The sequence below is a fragment of the Phycodurus eques genome, chromosome 3 (genome assembly GCF_024500275.1).
Source record: "Phycodurus eques isolate BA_2022a chromosome 3, UOR_Pequ_1.1, whole genome shotgun sequence".
In the NCBI taxonomy this organism is placed as follows: domain Eukaryota; kingdom Metazoa; phylum Chordata; class Actinopteri; order Syngnathiformes; family Syngnathidae; genus Phycodurus; species Phycodurus eques.
The window spans coordinates 34,097,798-34,113,339 of NC_084527.1; the positions used below are offsets into that span (position 1 = coordinate 34,097,798).

At 44.2% G+C, this 15,542-nt stretch overlaps 1 protein-coding gene across 4 annotated transcripts in view; it reads left to right on the forward strand.

The window, feature by feature from the left end:
• pias2 (protein inhibitor of activated STAT, 2) overlaps positions 1-12,855 on the forward strand; it is a 64,481-nt gene extending 51,626 nt beyond the window's left edge. For 2 of the 4 annotated variants that reach the window (XM_061673220.1, XM_061673219.1), the window contains exons 11-15: positions 4,788-4,974; positions 5,115-5,251; positions 5,335-5,372; positions 10,998-11,111; positions 12,029-12,855. In XM_061673220.1, coding sequence (XP_061529204.1) covers positions 4,788-4,974; positions 5,115-5,251; positions 5,335-5,372; positions 10,998-11,111; positions 12,029-12,232 — 680 coding nt within the window. In that variant the 3' untranslated portion in view covers positions 12,233-12,855. Of the gene's footprint in view, positions 1-4,787; positions 4,975-5,114; positions 5,252-5,334; positions 5,373-6,271; positions 8,106-10,997; positions 11,112-12,028 lie in introns of those variants that run through there. The other 2 variants (XM_061673222.1, XM_061673221.1) reach the window with 2 other exon arrangements.
• Positions 12,856-15,542: the final 2,687 nt, after the last annotated feature.

Here is a 15,542-nt window from a genome sequence, read left to right on the forward strand (position 1 = left end):
TTGTGTGCAACTTTTATCTCCTGTGTGTTCCCCATTTGAGTTTTATTATTGTCCAAATAGGAAAACAATAATAGTTCCTTCTGTAGTTTTTGAAAGAAGAATCATCTCTTTTCACACAAACCTTCTACCATATATGTTATTGAAGTAAATTCATATAAATAACTTGACATGTTTTAAAATAACTGTTTTTCATATTTTTCAAAACTGTAAGTATAAACCTGACGTGGATAGCTCCCCTAATTGGCATACTGTAGTTTTCTGAAGTAAAGATTGACAGTGAGGAAACAAAACAAACAAAAAGTGGTGGGACTTAAACACGATTAATTCATGGGGGAAAAAATGAGTGCGTGAAAAATATTGCATGCATTTTAATCACAGTTTGCTTTCCAAATGCGGAACTTCTGTCTGTCAGTGCACAATTTCCTGGTACACCAGTTACACTGGCACACACGTCAGAGCTTGGCTAACGATCTATGCGGCTAATGGCTAACACAATGGAAGAATCAGGTAAAGGACTGTTGGCAGGCAAATTAATTTTTTTTAAAAACTACCCGATGGAAGCCGCGATAAAGCATGGTTTTGTGCAGATTATGCGAAAAGGAGTTTCTTACCTTGAGAGCACTTCAACCCTCTGGTACCATCTAAATGCAAAGCATGTAGGAGCAAGCACAGAAACAGCCTGAGCTGTTGGCGCTAGCAGTCACGGTACAAGTTCTAAGCTTTGTTGGCAAACTAAACTCGAGCAAGTGCCCGGATTCAGGACCAAAACTACTAAATCAACATTGGAGAATATAACAAATTCACTCACAAAGTGGATTGCTCTGGGCTGTAGACCATTATTATTAGTAGAAGACAAAGGATGAGAAAATGTTCTACAGATAGCGACATGCGATCCAAGTTTTCAACTTCCATGCAGAAAGAGTATTGCAGGCAAAAGTCAACAACTTTATGACCCCGAAGAACAAGCAAAATTGGATGCATTGCAGAAAGCTCAATATGCGGCTCTGAGCACCTTTTGTTTGAACCCGCTAAATTTTCAAATGAGCAAAATTATCGGACCATGTGACTGGTAGGTGTTTCTAGTTGCTCAGGTGTTGCCTTTTAGATCGATTGCTTCAACATTAGTGCTTGTTTTTGGCTTTGGGTTTCACCTGTGAAAACGACATTTGCTGTCAACAAACATGAACACCAGAGAGCTGTCTATGGGAGAAAAACAAATCCTTTTGAAGCTTAGAAATGAGGGAAAATCTATCTGAGCTTTTGCACTAACATTGGGCCTAGCCAATACAACAATTTGGAATGTCCTGAAAAAGAAAGAAACTACGGCTGTACTGAGCATCAGATATCGAATAGGTTGGCCAAGGGTATCAACGTTTGACAGCATTTGATGACAGAAACAATGTGAGAGCTGTGAAGAAACGCTCAAAGACAACAGTCAGTGACATCACTGCCAACCTCCACAGGGCAGGGGTCAAGGTATCACAATCCACTGTTCGAAGAAGACTTCGAGAGATGAAATTACCACAAGATGCAAACCACTCATCAGCAGAAAGAATCGGAATGTCAGATTGGATTTTGGAAAAGTGCAGAGATGAGCCACAAAGGCTTCATCACGCATCAAGAATGGTTGCCCCGGTAATGAAAGAAAACCCAACAATGGTCATTGAAATAACTTGAAACTGACAAAAGTAATTGTAAATACAAAATTACTCAAAATTCCCTGCAGCTGAAAAACACCCCCACAGCATGATGCTGCCACCACCATGCTTCACTATTGGGACTTATTGGACAGGTGATGAGTAGTGCCTGGTTTTCTCCACCCATACCGCTTAGAATTAAGGCCAAAAAGTTCTATCGGTTTCATTAGACCAGAGAATCTTATTTCTCACCATCTTGGAGTCCATGTGTTTTTAGCAAACTCCATGCGGGCTTTCATGTGTCTTGGACTGAGGAGAGGCTTCCGTCAAGCCACTCTGCCATAAAGCCCCCACTTGTAGGCGGCTGCAGTGATGGTTGACTTTCTAGAACTTTCTCCCATCTCCTGACTGCATCTCTGGAGCTCAGCCACAGTGATCTCTGGGTTCGTCTTTACCTCTCTCACCAAGGCTCTTCTCCCCCGATTGCTCAGTTTGGCCGGACGGCCAGCTCCAGGAAGGGTTGCGGTCGCGCCAAACGTCTTCCATTTAAAGATTATGGAGGCTACTGTGCTCTTAGGCACCTTTAGTGGAGCAGAAATATTTTTGTAACCTTTGTCAGATCTGTGCTTTGCCACAATTCTGTCTCAGAGCTCTTCAGGCAGTTCCTTTGACTTAATGATTCTCATTTGCTCTGACATGCACTGTAAGGTCTTATATAGACAGGGGTGTGGCTTTCCTAATCAAGTCCAATCAGTATCATCAAACACAGCCGGACTCCAATGAAGGTGTAGAACCATCTCAAGGATGAGCAGAAGAAATTGACAGCAGCCGAGTTAAATATATGAGTGTCACAACAAAGGCTCTGAATACTTATGGCTCTGTGATATTTCAGTTTTTCTTTTTTAATAAATCTGCAAACCTGCATTGCAGCAGGATAATGATCCAAAACATCCTGCCAAGGAAACTCTCAATTGGTTTCAAAAAATAAAAATAAAACTGCTAGAATGGCGCAGCCTATCACCTGACTTGAATCCAATCGAAAATCAATGGAAAGAACTGAAACTCAAGGTTCATAAAAGAAGCCTACGGAACCTTCAAGATTTAAAGACTGCTTATGTGAAGGAATGGGCCAAAATCACACCAGAGCAATGCACGCGACTAGTTTCTCCATGCAGAAGGCGTCTTGAAGCTTTCATTGCAAATAAAGGCTTTTGTACAGTATTAAATAAATACCAGTTGATGTGTTCAATATTTTTTTTCCCCTGTGCCATTTCACATTTAACACAACCTAATTTCTGATCTTATTCCTCTACGTTTGTATCTATGAATTATTTGGGTTGTTCCCAGCATCTGGGGAAATTTTCAGGTTAATAGCATCTTCGAAAGTATATTGTGAGGAAAATGGTGATGTGTTAAATACTTATTTCAGCCGCTCTATCTTGTGGTCTTGTTCATGAATGACGGAAGAATGGATGGAGTGGGAGATCGACAGTCAGATAGATTGTCACAGTGTCTGCAGTCATACGGACCCTGTATCGGTCTGTCATGGTGAAGAAGGAGTGGAGCTGAAAGGCAAAGCGCTTGATTTACCAGTCAATACTACGTTCCTACACTTGCCTATGGTCACGAGCTATGGGTCATGACCGAGTGAGTTTCCTCCACAGGGTTTTGGGGTTCTCCCTTAGAGATAGGGTGAGAAGCTCGGTCAGCTCCAAGGGGCTCAGAGTTGGGCCGCTGATCCACTGCATTGAGAGGAGTCAGATGAGGTGCCTCCTCTGTGAGTTGTTCCGGACACATCCCACCGGGAGGAGGCTCAGGGGACGACCCAGGACACACTGGAGAGACTACAGTGGCGCAAAAAAATATTTAAGGCAGCCACCAATTGTGCAAGTTCTCCCACTTAAAAAGATGAGAGAGGCCTGTAATGGTCATCATAGGTATACCTCACCTATGAGAGACAAAATGAGGAAAAAAATCCAGAAAATCACATTGTCTGATTTTTAAAGAATTTATTAGCAATCCCCGAACTGGACCCAATGGTGAGGGATGCCGTCAAGCTGAAGAAGGAGTCCTGGTGGTCGCTGAAGCAAAAACTCTGGTATGGCAGGAGTTCGGTGAGGCCATGGAGAAAGACTTCCGGACGACTTTGAGGAAATTCTGGTCCACCATCCGGTATCTCAGGAGAGGAAAGCAGTGCACCACCAACACTGTGTATAGTGGGGATGGGGCGCTGCTGACCTCGACTCGGGATGTTGTGAGTCGGTGGGGAGAATATTTCGAAGACCTCCTCGATTCCACCGACACGCCTTCCCATGAGGGAGCAGAGTGTGGGTTATCTGAGGCAGGCTCTCCTATCTCTGGGGATGAGCTCACCGAGGTGGTTAAAAAGCTCTTCGGTGGCAAGTCCCCGGGGGTGGATGAGAGTCGCCCGGAGTTCCGCTTTTTTGCCCCACTGTATATCTCCCGTTTGGCCTAGAAATGCCTCGGGATCCCCCTGGAAGAGCTGGATGAAGTGGCCCCAGAGAGGCAAGTCTGGACTGCTTTGCTTAAGATGGATAAACAGAAGAAATTGCATGGATGGATGGACGAGACATTGATGAGTTGACGTGCCACTAAAAGCTTATTACCAGACATTATGTCCGGAAGCCAGGGGCTAAGCTGCACTGTATTTGTTTTCGGTATACACTAGTCACTCGAGCGCGAGACAGTTACACTTCCTGTCCCTTACATAATTCCTTCTTTAATTCAACTCACTATGTCTTTGTACCATACTGAAAAATCTGAATACGATGACATGTACCCTTAAACCCCCAGTAATAGGTTTTGAGCCAAAAATAGAACAGATTAGTCTGACCTGGGATGCACGTTAAATATTTCACTGTGCAGGGGTCCTCGTTTTATGACCGACAAAACAGTAGGTACGGTGGTAACTGAGCGTGCCTTCTTGTACTTCATACAACGTATTCGTACGCTACTGTCCCAACTAGTTCATTGCGCACTGTTCAGCACCATTGTAGACCCGATAATGTTTTACTCACTGTCCACAACCCACACAAAATGGGACTCCAACTCACGTTTGTGTCCCATCACTGTTGTAGTATTAAAGATTCTTAAAAAAGATTCTTACACGATGTTTGTTGTTGTTTTTAGCCTCGGCTTTTTTGCGACAATCTTTGATGGCTCCACATTCTGCTGAGCCCTGTCCCACCAAGAAGACTGATGTCATTGATTTGACTCTGGGAAGCTCATCCTCCGATGACGACGACGATAGCACAGATCCTCCTCTTAAGAAACGCTGTGTTTATGTTTCAAAAAATGAGGACATGCATGCAAAGGGGTTAGTTGGAACACAAAATACTGCCTCTATAAACCTTGTTCATTGAATGCATGGATTCTGATATTTGATGTAATTTTGTACGAGCTGCAATTCTATCCATTATTGTTGATCCTAAACACTAAATTCTGGCTCTGTCTTAGAGTATTGCCCTATCAGCCTTCCAATTTGCGCGTGCCAACTGTTCAGGCCTTGGACCCATCATATCTGACCTCAACACTAGCTGATTATGCAGTACCCTTCCACCAAACCTTGGCTACCATCCCCACAGATATGCAGAGTGAGTCTACTATCTCTGGGCTATTAGTATGGTCTGGGCTGTTAAACTGTAAATAATCTAATTAATTTGTCTCCTTTGTGTAGGCCTGGATTTGTTTTCTTTAATTCAAGCGGATCCTCAGGTATGTTACTCTCCCATGAATGCCTTGGACTGCAATAATCGCAAATCAATTGTACATCTTTTCACTTTTTTTTTAATATATATATATACCCTGGTATATTTTTGTATATCTGCTTATTATACTACTACCTTATATTGCAGTATGCTTATACATGCATATATTTATTCACTGCAGAGATTAGCTCTCCTCATCGTCAATATTTAAAACAGTACCCCCAACATGATATTAGAATACCAAGCCAATAAGGCAAATAATATAAATGTAGAAAAATATAACAAATTTCACTCAACTGTGCGACGAATGTAGAAGAATAGACCACAACAGTGCAGTAGTTTGACCTCCTGATTATTTTTGGAGGTACAAGATACATAATAAACAAACAGCTGCCTCTGGGATAATGAAGACACCTTGGATTGTAAACATTATCATTCTCTAGTTATGATGCTAAATACAGTGCAGTGAAAAAGTATTACAAATTCTTATATTTTTTGCATAGTTTCACCACTTTAATTTTTAAGATCATCAAAACAAATGTAAATATCAGACAAATATAACCCAAGTGGACTTAAAATGCTGTTTTAAAATTATTTCATTTATAAAGCAAAGGGGGGAAAAAAGTTACCTGGCCCTTTGTGGAAAAAGTAATTAGCCCCCTTGTTAAATCATGAATTAATTGTGGCTAATCACAATTTTGGTTCATTTTGACTTGTCACACCCAACCCTGATTACCACCAGACCTGTTCAATCAAGAAATCACTTAAACAGAATCTGTCCTTACATAATCGTTTGACATAAGATCCAAAAAAAATGACACGAGCCAAAGAAATTCTAGATCAGCAGAGAAATAAAGTAATTGACATCTGTCAGTCTGGAAAGGGTTACAAAAGCCATTTCTAAAGCTTTAGGATTCCAGCGCACCATAGGGAGAGCCATGATCCTCACATGGAGAAAACATGGAACAGTGGTGAACCTTCCCAGTGGTGGCTGGCCTCCAAAGATTTCCCCAAGAGAACAGCAATGACTCATTCAGGAGGCCACAAAGGAATCCAGGACAACTTCTAAAGAACTGCAGGCCTCCCTTGCCTCAGTTAAGGTCAGTGTTCATGACGCAACATTAAGGAAGAGACTGGGCAAAAATGGCATCCACGGAAGAGCTCCAAGGCAAAACCACTGCTGACCAAAAAGAACATAAAGGCTTGTCTTACTTTTGTTAAAAAAAACATTTAAAAAAATTATTTAAATGATTCCCACGACTTTTGGGAAAATATTAAATGGACTGACAAGATGAAAGTTTAGCTTTTTGAAAGGTGCGTGTGTCGTTACATATGGCGTTCAGCATTTCAGAAAAAGAATGTCATATCTCCAGTCAAACATGGTGGTGGTAGTGTCATGGTCTTAGGCTGCTTTGCTCCTTCAGGACCTGGACAACTTGCTGTTATAGATGGAACTATGAATTCTGCTCCTTAGCAGAAAATCATGAAGGAAAATGTTCAGCCATCAGTTTACTTAAAGCGGAAACACACTAGTATTCTGCAGCATGATAACGATCCAAAATACACCAGTAAGTCAACTTCTGAATGGCTTAAAAAACAAAATGAATGTTTTTGGAGTGGCCTAGTCAAAGTCCAGACTTGGATCCAACTGAAAGGCACAGGCATGACCTTAAAAAGGCCGTTCATGCTGAATTCAAACAATTCTCCAAGGAAGAGTGGGCCAAAATGTCTCCACAGAGATGTGAAAGACTCATTGCCAGTTATAGAAAATGCTTGATTTCAGTTGTTGCCGCTGAAGATGGCCCAACCAGTTATTAGGTTTAGGGCGCCGTTACTTTTTCACACGTGGCCAAGTAACTTTGAATTGTATTTTTTTTTCTTCCTTAATAAATGAAATTTAAAAACAGCATTTCAAATTCTGTATCCCTTTTATGTCGACCAAGATTAACCTCTACCAAAGTAGAAGAAAGGAAGCATCCGCTGATGCTGATGAAGCACACAAGCTCATCTGTGAAGCATGGTAGAGTTAATGCCATGACTTGGGCTTGCGTGGCTGCTTCTGGAACGGGCTCACTGGTCTTTATTGTTGATGTAACTCATGATGGTAGCAGCAGAATTAATTCTGACATCTCCAAAACCATTTTGTCTGTCTAATCGGGAGAAGCTTCATCATGCAACAAGACAATGACCTAAAACACACTGACACCACAACGTAGGACTTCATCACGGGGAAAAAGTGGAAGGTCTCAGACTGGCCAAGTCAATCACCGGACCTTAACCCAATAGAGCATGCAGTTTACCTCCTGAAGAGGAGACTGAAGGGAGAAACCCCCAGAAACAAACAAGAACTGAAAGAGGCTGCAGTAAAGGCCTGGAAAAGTATTTCAAATGAAGAATCCAAGTCAATGGGTTGCAGGCTTGATGCAGTTATTGCAAGTAAGGGTTATGCCACCAGATATTAAATGTTATTCACTTAAAGTTAATTTAATCATGTCTGTTCCAATACCTTTGCTCACTTGAAAAGTGGGTGGGTTCAAACAAAAGGTGCTCGGTCCTGAGTTGTTTAACACATCTAGATGTAAATACCATGAAATAAAAGCTGGAATTCTGAACCTTTGTCTCATATTTACCTTTTGATCTGAAACCCAAATTTCTACAGTAAACAGCAAAAACATAGGAATTGACCTTGCCATTCCAAGAGTTTTGGAGGGGACTGTAATACAGAGGCCACCAAACTGCACCCCCTGAACGCCTCGGCTGCGTTTAGAAATTCTGTCAATAATCTTATTGAACAGAATTGGTTACAAAGGGGAGTCTTGGTGGTGTCCAGCCCTCATTGGAAACGAATCCGACTTGTTGCTGACAATGCATACCAAACACCTTCTCCAACTCCACAAAACGCATGTAGACTGGTTGGGCAAAATCCCATGCTTCCTCCAGTATTCTGCTGAAGGTGTAGAGCTGGTCGACTGTTTCACAACCAGGACGAAAACCACAGTGCTCCTCCTGAATCTGAGATTCAACTGCCCAACTGACCTCTCCAGAAATCCTGAATCCTTACCTGGGAGACTAAAGAGAGTGCCATCCATCCATCCAATTTCTTCCGCTTATCCGAGGTCGGGTCGCGGGGGCAGTAGCTTTAGTAGGGAAGCCCAACTTCCCTCTCCCCAGCCACTTCCTCCAGTTCTTCCGAGGGGATCCCGAGGCTTACCCAGGCAAGCCGAGAGACGAAGGGTCTCCTCCCGGTGGAATGTGCCCGGAACACCTCACCATGGAGGCGTCCGGGAGGCATCCAAACAGACCTGAGACACCTCATCTGGCTCCTCTCGATGCGGAGGAGCAGCGGCTCTACTCTGAGTCCATCCCGGATGAACGAGCTTCTCACCCTATCTCTAAGGGAGAGCCCGGACACTCTGTGGAGGAAACTCATTTTGGCCGCTTGTATCCGGGATCTTGTTCTTTCAGTCACAACCCACAGCTCGTGACCATAGGTAAGGGTAGGAATGTAGATCGAGGGGTAAATAGAGAGCAAGACCCCAATATATTTGAACTCCTCCACTTGGGGCAGGATCTCATCCCCGACTTGGAGAGGGCACTCCACCCTTTTCCACTGAGGACCATGATCTCTGATTTGGAGGTGCTAATTTTCATCCCAGCCGTTTCACACTAGGCTGCGAACCGCTCCAGTGAGATTTGGAGATCACGGCTTAATGAAGCCAACAGAACCACATCATCTGCGAAAAGCAGAGATGCAATACTGAGGCCACCAAACCGGACCCCCTCAACGCTTGAGGGGGTTCTAGAAATTCTGTCCATGAAAGTTATGAACAGAATCGGTGACGAAAGGGCAGCCTTGGCAGAGTCCGACTTACTGCCGGCAATGCGGACCAAACTCTGACACCGGTCGTACAGGGACCGAACAGCCCGTATCAGGGGGTTCGGTACCCCATACTCCCGAAGCACCCCCCACAGGACTCCCTGAGGCACACAGTCGAATGTCTTCTCCAAGTCCACAAAACCCATGTAAGCTAGTTGGGCGAACTCCCATGCACCCTCGAGGACCCTGCCGAGGGTGAAGAGCCAGGACAAAAACCACGCTGCTCCTCCTGAATCTGAGATTCGACTTCCCGACGGTCCCTCCTCTCCAGCACTCCTGAATTGACCTTACCAGGGAGGTTGAGGAGTGTGAACACACCCTCCGGTCCCCCTTTTTAAAAAGGGGGCCCACCACCGCAGTCTGCCAATCCAGAGGCACTGTCCCCGATGCCCACACGAAGTTGCAGAGCCGTGTCAACCAGGACAGCCCTACAACATCCAGAGCCTTTAGGAACTCAGGGCGAATCTCATCATGCTTTTTTAACCACCTCGGTGACCTCAACCCCAGAGATAGGAGAGCCCGCCTCGGAGACCTCAGACTCTGCTTCCTCATGGGATGGCGTGTTGGTGGAATTGAGGAGATCTTTGAAGACCACCCACTCACAACGTCCCGAGTCGAGGTCAGCAGCGCCCCATCCTCGCTGTACACAGTGTTGATGGTGCACTGCATGCCAGATGGTGGAACAGAATTTCCTAGAAGCCTTCCGGAAGTCGTTCTCAATGGCCTCAACAACCACCAAAGCTTCATTCCGCTAGGCCTGCCAGTACCCATCAGCTGCCTTTGGAGTCCCACAGACCAAAAGGCCCGAAAGGACTTATTCGTCGGCATTACAGAATACTTCACCACCAGTGTACACCAACAGGTTCAGGGATTTGCGCCATGACAGGCACCGTTTAAGGCCACAGCTCCGATGACCCGCCACAACAATAGAGGAACAGAACATGGCCCACAAACACTTAATGTCCCCCGCTGTGCGGTCTTAGTTTTGCCAGAGGTGAACGCAGCACCTTCGGACAAGGGACTATTCCAGACGTTACCGACAGACCCTCACAAATGTTTGGGTCTGCAGGTCCAACCGGTATTTTCACCCAACAGGAGGCGATTGGTTGACAGTGCCGCTCCCCTCTTCACCCGAGTGTCCAAGACATGCGGCCGCAAGTCAGATGACACGACCACAAAGTCAATCATCCAGCTGTGGCTAGGGTGTCTTGGTGCTCAGTACACATATTGAAACCTTCCTCTCAATTACACCCTTACAGGTCTCACTGTTATTGCCCATGTAAGCATTGAAGTACTCAAGCAGAAAAAAATCCCCAGTAGGAGTACACTCCAGCAACCCCTCCAAGGACTCTAAAAAGGGTAGTTACTCTAAAGAGGACTGTGTGTCAAGCCGAGCCTGACTACAATATATCTCGGAACGTATCAATCTCGCACACCAGCTCAGGCTCCTTTCACGCCAGAGAGTTGACACACCAAATCCCCAGAGCTAGCTTCTGTAGCCAGGGACCCGACCACCAAGGTCTTAACATTCATCTGCCACCTAGCTCGCTAAGGACTCAACCCCCTTGGCCCCTCCCACTGGTGGTGAGCCCATGGGAAGGGGCTCTCACGTTTCCTCTTTGGGCTGAGCCAGACTGATCCCATGGGTGCAGGTCCGGCCACCAAGCACTTGCCATTAAGCCCGGCTCAAGGACTGGCACCAGAAAGGGTCTCGGGTGGTCCGCGTCCATGTGAGGGAAAACTCTGTTTGCACAGAACATCATCAACCAGCAGCTACCTGCCCTGGACGACATCTACACTTCCCATTGCCTGAAAAAGACACACAACATCCTAAAGGACTCATTCCACCCTGCCCATCACATACAGTGGGTACGGAAAGTATTCAGACCCCTTAAAATGTTCACTCTTTGTTATATTGCAGCCATTTGCTAAAATGATTTGTTAATTATTTTTACTCATTAACGTACAGCACAGCACCCCATATTGACCCACAAAAACCGGAATTGTTGAAATTTTTGCTGATTTATTAAAAAAGAAAAACTGAAATATTACACAGCGATAAGTATTCAGACCCTTTGCTGTGGCACACATTTAACTCGGGTGCTTTCCGTTTCTTCTATTTGGCACATTATTAGAATTCCCCCATATTTTTTTTTCTTCTCCCCCCATAGTTTCTAGCCAGGACACGCCCTGCTCCAATATTGTTGGCTCCAGGATACGTGCCGCTATACTATGATTGGCTGTTGTATCCCTGTAGAACACGCCCTACTGCGCCCAGATGTGAAAAGGTTGTGACTTAAGTGTGGCGACGTTAATATTTCCCACTAACCCTAACCGTAAACCACCTGAAGCCCCAACCCTAGCCCAAAACCTAACCCTAACAAACTTCTTTGTTTTCGTTTCGTACAAATGTGATACGTTTGGGATAGTCAATTCGTTACATCTGCGTAGCCATCCCTTCCCACAACATAGGAGCCAATCATGTTGCAGTGGGACCTGTCCTGCCTAGAAACTATGTAGGAATCCTAATATCGCGTATCTGGCGGTGTAACCCCAAATACCAGTTTTTTTTAAACTTGTTTTCAGTTTAGGTCTGCTGTAGTCAGTTGCGTTTTGCCAGCCAGAATTAGTCTAGCACCTTTTGTTTCGGAACATAATGGGATATATATTCGATATTCCCATTGAGGCCCCTGCGTACCGCCTGTCTCACAACTTTCGCATGTTCTTTCTCGGGCCCTTTCACTTCTGCTTGCAGGTTTCATTTTCAACTTGTTCCTCTTTTTCAGCATTACAGGCCTCAGATGTTTCTGGAAAACCTGACAAGTACCATGCAGAGTGTCACTTCAGCTAGCACGAGCTCCGCCCTGGTTTCATCGTCCACTAGCCGGTACGAAACCAACTCCCACACAGCTGGCTCCGTCCATGAGACCCGGGGCGTCACAGGAGGAAGAGGAACTGACAAGATATCTGATATTATTTCACTAGACTGAGCCACGTTTTACTGGACTTTTGCTTCAATGATCATTTTCTAGCGCCCTTTTTTATTCTAAAGAAACTGAAAGAAATGGTTTTTTTTCTGCCTTTTTAAAAAAAACAAAAAAAAACAACAACAACTTACTCCCTTTTTATGTCATTACGTGACAAATGAATCAACAGCCAAGGATGACAACTGACAACATAAACATTTTACCATTTATTGTCCTTTTGAAATAGTGATTTCATTTCAGACAGAACACATTTCTTGACCATCGAACAAGCCCCATGAGCTCTAAAATATTTAGTTTGTGCCATTTTTAATTAGACCCCTATGGATTGCCGGTGTTCCAAAATCACATGCCGCAGTCGCTCACTCGAAATAAGTGAGGATTAACATGGTTTATTGTGTAACTACTCTAAATACCATATAATGGGGGCTACTTGGGAAATTTAAGTTAAACAGATTATTTGTGCACTCACACACCATGCAGAAATAAAGTATTATTGGCATCCAATTTGAGCCCTTATTGGTACCGCACACACAAATATTTTGTTAATTTAATCCAGGAGTTATTAAACCACATTCATATTTTGATGTTGTCATGCTGTAAAACTAATGTTCCATTAAAGACCCTGTGAAGTGAATTCAGAGATTTGTTTCAAAACACATTACAGTAAACCCACGCTATATGGTGGTTAAATCATCGCGGTCCTGCTATTTTGGTAAGTGCAACAGTTGTTACTGTTTTTTAAAATACTGTTTGTACATTATTTGTTTTATTCATTGCCCTTACTCTCTCAATATCTTGTGTTTAAATTGTTTTTATTGCTTAAAAAGTGCATTTATAGACTTAAAAATAGATTTATAGACCGCAAATGCTACAACAATATGCCTAGACTTTAAACCAATTTTATCGGGCTGATCGGTATCGGCCGATATGTAGCATTTTATGCTGATCGGCTGATCGGCTTTAATGTCATAATTCGCTGATCCGATCAATGACGTCATTGATCAGCTGCGCAAAAGACATTTACTCCTCTTCGCCATCATGGACAGTATATTTGAATCCAAAAGCTAGTTTATTTTTGCCTTGCCGCGCGTCTTTTGACGTAGTATTGGAAATATATGACGGCCAATAAAGAACAAAAAAAAACATGTCAGCGGTGTGGAACAGACAACACGTCTGAGACAGACAACATGTAATGCTCGGATCAGACGAATTGCACTATGTCAGACTACTGCCATAAAATCTTGTATTCCGATACCACCGCATCCCGTTTTTCACGATCACTGGGCTTTATCTTGTCAACGCAAACCTCGTAACTTAGGTGGCGTGGCTAAAACAGCTCGCAGCGACACACTTGGGCGTCTGGCACGAGTCACCTCCCCCTCCACTATGTAAGAACATGAGCGCTTTTGTTTAATTCAGCAGTTAGCGAGCTAGCGATGCATAAACCCCAAACATCCACTTTGCTTTCTGATAGTCCGCTGGCGTAGCCACTTTACAGCGCCTCGTTGTTGGCCGTGAGTGTGCGCACAGCATGGTGAAAAAGGCGGAAGTGCAAGGAGGAGAAGAGTGGGAGATTTTAAAACACTAATAAAATCTTCGCTTGACACCTAGGATGTGGCCTTTTGCGCCGGTGAGATCGCTTTTGAGCGCCTACTTGTCGGCCGTGGGTGCGCGCATGCCGCGGTGAGAAAGGCGAACGAGCGAAGAGGGGAAATGGGAGGGGGAAAAGCCTGACATGACAGCCAGCGTGTCGACTGGAGCTTCTTGCTGTTGTGGCTGGTTTATAGTGCCTCGTTGTCAGCCGTTAGTGCATGGACGACACAATAAAGCGGAAGAGCAGGGACGGAGGTTTAAAAAAGAAAAAAAAGATTTGAAAGCTCGCGTGCGGACCTGGGCTTCAGGCTGGTGTGGTCATTTTAGAGTTACTTATTTACAGAACAATCGTTCACATTTTCACTATGGCCAAGACCAACGTGCTATCAAAGGACAACAGAAACATAATTTTCTAATAATTGCTCCATACAAGACCACTGCTAATCTCCCTCGATCTGGGGCTCCACATAAGATCTCACCCCGTGGGGTCAAAATGATCACAATAACAATGAGCAAAAATCCCACAACCACAAGGGGGGACCTAGTAAATGACCTGCAGAGGGGCCTGCCCATCGACAAAGAGGAGGCTCTGTAGCCTCCTCTTTGTGGTGGGGCCTCTCCGGGTCCCACTGGAGGTCTCTCTTGGATCAGTGGGGGAGCAGTGCGTTGACGATACTGAATTTTTCTCCTCAAATTTTCATTCTCTTCTATTTTCTTCTTCAATTCTCTTTTCTCCATCCAACCAGCAGCGTCCAACTTTTCCTTAATCTTGTTTCCTTTCAGAATAACCTGTCTTTGTTCCTTCTGAAACTCATCTGCTATGTGAAACAACGTACATTCCTTTTACTTTTTCCACTTTGCCCACCCACTTCTAAATACTGCTTGTTTCTTTTTCTGCCAGCTAACAACTGACCTTCTATTTCAATCCACAAATCCTCCAATGACTTCTGGTAAACACTCCAATAGATATCGCATTCATTACCTCTACCCTCGACTGTCCAATTCACACCGCAGGGTTTTGGTGGCACACTCATCTTATTGTAAATCGGTTTTTGGGGGTCCCAAATTCCCCAATGTCTACCGAAACGTTACAATTTGAAACCGCGTCCGATCTCAAGTCAGTCTACGACGGGACGAGTAGGTACCTCGTTACCCTACTTTTTCCCAGGATCTCATTATCCTGGTCGGTCAGGAACCTCATTACCCTGACTTCCAATTAACACAACAATAACAACACAACGTCCTAGTAACTATTGACATTGAAACAACTGTACCACAAGTCTCCCAAATTTCAAAATTTCCAATGTGCAGAATTTGTGATTTAATCAAACAGGTTTCTGCTCACCCTTTTTTCTGTCGGTGCACCGGGGAGATTGCAGTCCAATTGAACCCCGTCCACTCCTCTGTCTTTTTATCTATTTATCTAATGCCCTTCCAGGATCACGTCGGGGCCACCATTTGAAGGAATCAGAATTTTATAATCGCCTATTACTCTCGAGGTTCCATGCGTGTTCGTTTTTGTGGAAGAACTACAATTATAACAAAGTCTTAAGTCAACCAATTTATTCCTGACAGAGGAGTCTATACATTTTACAGAGCTCTGAGTCAGCAGCCACGCTTATCCTAGCCTCAGCAGAGACAGCGCAGACTGAACAAAGCTATCTGTTCTTGCCCCCAACTTATACAATGTTTAAAAGAGGAAGTATGGAATCGCTGTCGT